At 62.2% G+C, this 4,723-nt stretch overlaps 1 protein-coding gene across 1 annotated transcript in view; it reads right to left on the bottom strand.

The window, feature by feature from the left end:
* The window catches only part of SLC19A1 (solute carrier family 19 member 1), a 32,198-nt gene that overhangs the window by 22,543 nt on the left and 4,932 nt on the right, over window positions 1-4,723 (bottom strand). Inside the window, exons 2-3 of the mRNA XM_004384844.2 lie at window positions 2,261-3,035; window positions 1,784-1,976 (exon numbers count right to left, since the gene is read on the bottom strand). Of these exons, the coding sequence (XP_004384901.1) occupies window positions 1,784-1,976; window positions 2,261-3,035 (968 nt within the window). The remainder of the gene's footprint in view (window positions 1-1,783; window positions 1,977-2,260; window positions 3,036-4,723) is intronic.

The following is a 4,723-nucleotide window of genomic DNA, read 5'->3' as shown; positions in this document are numbered from 1 at the left end:
GTTTGGAGGACAGGTCACTGACATGCTACGGGGGTGCTGGGAGCAGGTTTTCAGCAGGGAACGTCACCCAGCAGTGCCAAGGTCTCGGGTGGGGCCGACAGGCAGCTGATGAGAATGGCTGTGGTGGTGAGGGGTGGGGTGGTATCCCAGGCAGTGCCTGGCCACTCTGAAGACAGAAAGGATGCTGGTTCAATGCAGGCCTCACACCTGGAAGTGGTATGGGCTGAGGACTGGGGAAGGGTCCACCCCAGAAGGGCACCTCTGTGTGGTCAGGAGACTGCAGACACTCCCAGATCTCAAGAACAAGCCCCGGGGGACACAGTGCTAGAGGAGACCCATTCCGATGGGTGTGAGGTCCAGAGGGTGCCCCCAGGGGACAATCCACGTGGGGAGCGAAGAGGGGCATCGCTAAGTGGGGCTAAGCTGGGGCCAAAGTCCTGGGAGTGAGATGGGATGGATGGCTAGACCCGCTCACTGGATGGAGAGGGGTAGGAGCGGGAGTCCAAGGGAAGGCTGAAGGAGGCACAGGGGACAAGGGTCCTTGTGCACGTATGTTGTGTGGGTGGGCACATGCCTGTGCATTGTGTGTGTGCATGGTGCGTGTGTGCGTGGACATGCATATGCACTGCGTGCACTTGAGTGTATCGTGTACGTGTGCACAATGCACGTGTGCGTGCGCGTGGCGTATGTGTACATTATGTACACTTGTGTATATCGTGCCGTGTGTGAGTGCATGCACACATGTGCACCCAGGTGTGCACATGCCCCACCCTTCTGGCCTGGACAGGGTCTCAGGAGCAGGGGCAGGGTGAGTGGGTGGGCTCAAGCACGGGACCCTGGTGTAAGTACCTAGGGTAGGCCAGCAAGAGCAAAGCATGGCCTAGCAAAAGGTCAAGCGTGAAGGAGAGGGTGGGGGTCCTGGAGTGTGCAGGGACCTAGTTTGGGAAGGTGCTGGAGGCACAGGTGGGGCCAGCCTACAGGCAGCACGGGATGTCCCTGGGCATTGGGGGTGCAGGAAGGTCCTGAGTTACTCATGGCATGGGGGGAGCCAGACATCAGGGGACCCCTGGGGCAGAAGACGAGGCCGGGACGGTGGTCACTTCTGGCAGTGAGCACGGCTGCCAGCCAGCAGGGGAAGGGCAAGGGCAGGAAGGGCCTTGGCCTGAGAAGGAGGCTGCAGGGCTGATGCCATGGCAGAGGCTGGGGGGCCTGGGAACAGGAAAGGGGGCTGGGACGGAGGGCTCCATGACATCTGGGCAGAACCTCAGTGGGCAGCCAGCCCCAGCAACGTCCCTGAGGTAGTCCTGCAGGGTCATCGGGGCAAGGCCACTCCTGGTCCCTGGTGTCCCTGCCCTGCCACCAAGCAGGAGTTCAGACAGTTGCCACCAGGGAGGCCTTGGACACCAAGCGGCCGAAGCAGGAGACCAGCGCGTACGGCACGAGGCTCACCTGCGCCGGGGCAGGGCCTGTGGTGGACAGTGGACAACTGCGCCCAGCTAAAGGCACCCAGGGCCCCCACTGCCCTCCCAGTGTGCCACACCGTCCCTCCAGGTTCAGGGTCCAGCTCTGCAGAGCAGCACCACCCCTCTGCTCCCCACACGTTCCAGAAGCTGCCTTCGTACATGTGGATGTCTGCCAGTCACCCAGCCAGCAGGAGGATGGCGTGTCCCTCCAGCGTGTGGCCAGCCCAGCTCCAGGGTGGCTGGAGCAGTTGGCGGGGTGGGGGACGACACCAGAGTTACCAGCCTCCCCCAAGCCCACCTGCCCGCCATATTTGACTCACGTTGCAATGGGCACCAGGAACTGGTAGGCGCCCCGGAAGAGCACGAAGGTGGCGTAGCAGACCCAGATGTTGCTGGTGCTGTACATGAGGAAGACGAGGCCAGCCTGGGTGACTGTGACAGTTGCGATGACCAGCTTGGACCACAAGGCCCAGCGGATCTTCACAAAGCCTGCAGCAAAGGAGGTGACTGCACCTGGGGAGACAGCGTGTTAAGGGCCTCCAGGGTCGCCTGGGGGAGACAACACGTTATGGAGCCTCTGGGGTCCCCTGGGGGAGACAGTGCGTTATGGGGCCCCCGCGGTCCCCTGGGAGAGACAATGTTTTATGACGCCTTCAAGGTCGTTTGAGGTAGACAGTGCATTATGGGGTCCCCTGGGGTCAAAAGTGCTTTATGGGGTCGCCTGGGGGAGACGGGATGCTCGTTATGGAGCCTCCAGGGTCAGGGGGGTGGCCGGTCACACAGGGCAGAGTTAGTACCCAGCAGAGTTGAGGCAGCATCTGCCCCTCCGTTGTAGACTGCAGAGCTGTCCCTGGTGGGGTTCACCACGTTCCACAGGATGTGTGTGTAGTAGATGATCAGGTAGTAGCCGGCCGAGTTGAAGATCCACCAGAGGGACCAGAGGCGTAGCTGTGGCAGCCGCAGGATGGCACCCAGCTCCCGGAGCATGCGGGCAAGCACCGAGTCCTGCCAGGCGGCCAGGAGTGTGAGCTCGAGCTTGCCACCTGCGGGCTTGCCAGGGCTACCCGGAGCCATGCGGTCTAGCTCAGAGGGCGTGGTGGCATGGTACGCGGACATGCTGCGGTTAAAGAAGAGGCTGCGCTTGGGGCGCTTGAGGAAGAGGGTGAGCAGCACGCTGAAGGCGAGGAAGCCTAGGGAGACGTAGTTGAGCATGGTGAAGGAGAGCTGGCCCGCAGAGATGAGCGCCTGGCCCAGCACAGAGCTGGTGAAGACGCCCAAGAGCACGGCGGCCCGCGAGTAGCTGGCCATGCGCTGGAAGTGGGCCAGGGGCACCAGGGAGAAGATGTAGGAGGAGTAGGCGATGCGGGCAGCCATGGTGAGGCTGTAGAAGAACTCCATGAACTGCATGTGCAGCACTGTGTGGCCGAACAGCAGCAGCAACCACACGGACACATAGCTCAGGCCCTGCAGCAACAGCACCGGCTTGTAACGCACGTAGTCGGTGAGCAGGAAAACCGGCACCAGGACCGCCAGGTATGAGTAGGACAGCACCGGCGTGATCTCGTTGGTGACCTGTGGACGGGCAGGCACATGACCCCGCGGCATCTAGGCCAGCCCCTTACAGACGGGGACCCAGGAGACCTGGAGCCGAGCCTCTGGCCCAGCCACAGTGCCAGTCAGCACATGTTGGGGTGGAGGGGCTGTGCCAAGCCCACTCCGACAACTCCCCAAGGCCGACGGAGGCTGGTCAGACCACGCTCCTCACTCAGCACGTGCTGGTCGTGTTGGGGCACGTGAGACACGCTGTCCGGCAGGGCCAACCCAGCTTAGCAAGGCGGGACATACAACTTGGGGACAGCCTGGCCCCCACACCATGCAGCTTCCCTGCCTGACATGCTCCCCTGAACCCTCACCCCTGCAGAAGCCAAGGTGAGCCCACCGGCTCTGCTGCGGACACCCAGCACAAAGGTCCTCTAAGCCTGTGTGCAGACGCTGGGGCATTCCCCGTGCACGCCAGTCCCCGTGGGGCCGGGAGCGCGAGTCCTGGCCACAGGGTCTGGGCCCTTGGTTGAGGATAAAATCCAGGATGAGCCCTGGGGAGGGTGTCAAACAGCCGTGCGGAGGCGATGCCTTGCTCAGCCTGGGAGGCGCCTGTCAGAGCCAGCATGGGGGGACCTCACCAGGACCCTGTCAGCAGCTGTGGTCCTGACTTCTGGGGGGGTGGGGGCAGCACTCAGGTCAGCCTCCCCTGAGGGCCTGCTCCAATTTGGAAAGAAGCAGCTCGGGAGAATGAGCTGTCTGCGTACCCCAGGGGCCCCGCTGCCAGCCCTTCCCAGCAGGGAACAGCTAGGCACAGGGGACAGGCGAGCTCAGGGGACAGCAGAGTACATGGCAGCCAAGGAGTCTGTGCGTGCCTCAGACAGCCTCCCCACATGCCTGCAGCCAAGAGTCAAAACAGTGGGCAGCAGGACCAGGCCTTAAGACTCCTGGAGCCTGCCGCCTCATCTACACTTCAAGGTGGACTTGGGGGGGTCTGCAGGGCCACCATTACATGACCTCATGACTGCTCTTATTCTAGGGTCCCCTTGTGGAACTGTCCCTAACAGTTCAGAAGTGGAGCAGCACCTTATTCCCGTCACCAGGCACGCACACACCCGCCCCTCTCCCTGGCCTGGGAATGCCTGCAGCCTCGTATGCATCCAGTCGACCAAGTACTCTGCAGGCTCAGATTGTGAACCCCGACAATGGGCAGGGGGAGCTGAGCAGCGGCGGCTGGGCGGAGTCACAGACAGCTTCGAGACCAGGACGCAGGCTCAGAGAGGACTCATGGTCTCCACCCCACGTGAGCACGGTCACAGGAGGGCACTGAACACAGGCTCACGCCCAGCGCTCTGACCCCATGAAGACCCCGTCTGAGGAAAGCCTCACCCGGACCCGCGTGAGCCACCCACGTCTTTAATGTCATCTATGTGCCGTGCCTGCTCACGGACTTGCCTGAGGAGATACTAACGCTGGATCTTGGGGTGCTGTCCTGATTCTGCTGGGGACGTTTCGCAGTACACAGCACAGGACGGAACCACTGACCTAAATCCTCACAATTGTCAGTCCTGAGATCCGTGTTTTGGAAGAGTGTGAACTCTACATCACTGCACTCCAAGCGTTCTCAATTCAAACTAGCTGGCTGGGGGGCAGGGGTCAGGGTCTGTGTGTGCACCTGGGGGCAGGAGGAGGGGGGGTCAGGGTCTGTGTGTGCACCTGGG

Source organism: Trichechus manatus, unplaced genomic scaffold (genome assembly GCF_000243295.1).
Source record: "Trichechus manatus latirostris isolate Lorelei unplaced genomic scaffold, TriManLat1.0 scaffold00128, whole genome shotgun sequence".
Lineage (NCBI taxonomy): Eukaryota > Metazoa > Chordata > Mammalia > Sirenia > Trichechidae > Trichechus > Trichechus manatus.
The sequence above is the reverse complement of the archived record's forward strand: the minus strand, read 5'-3'. Positions and strand labels throughout refer to the sequence as shown.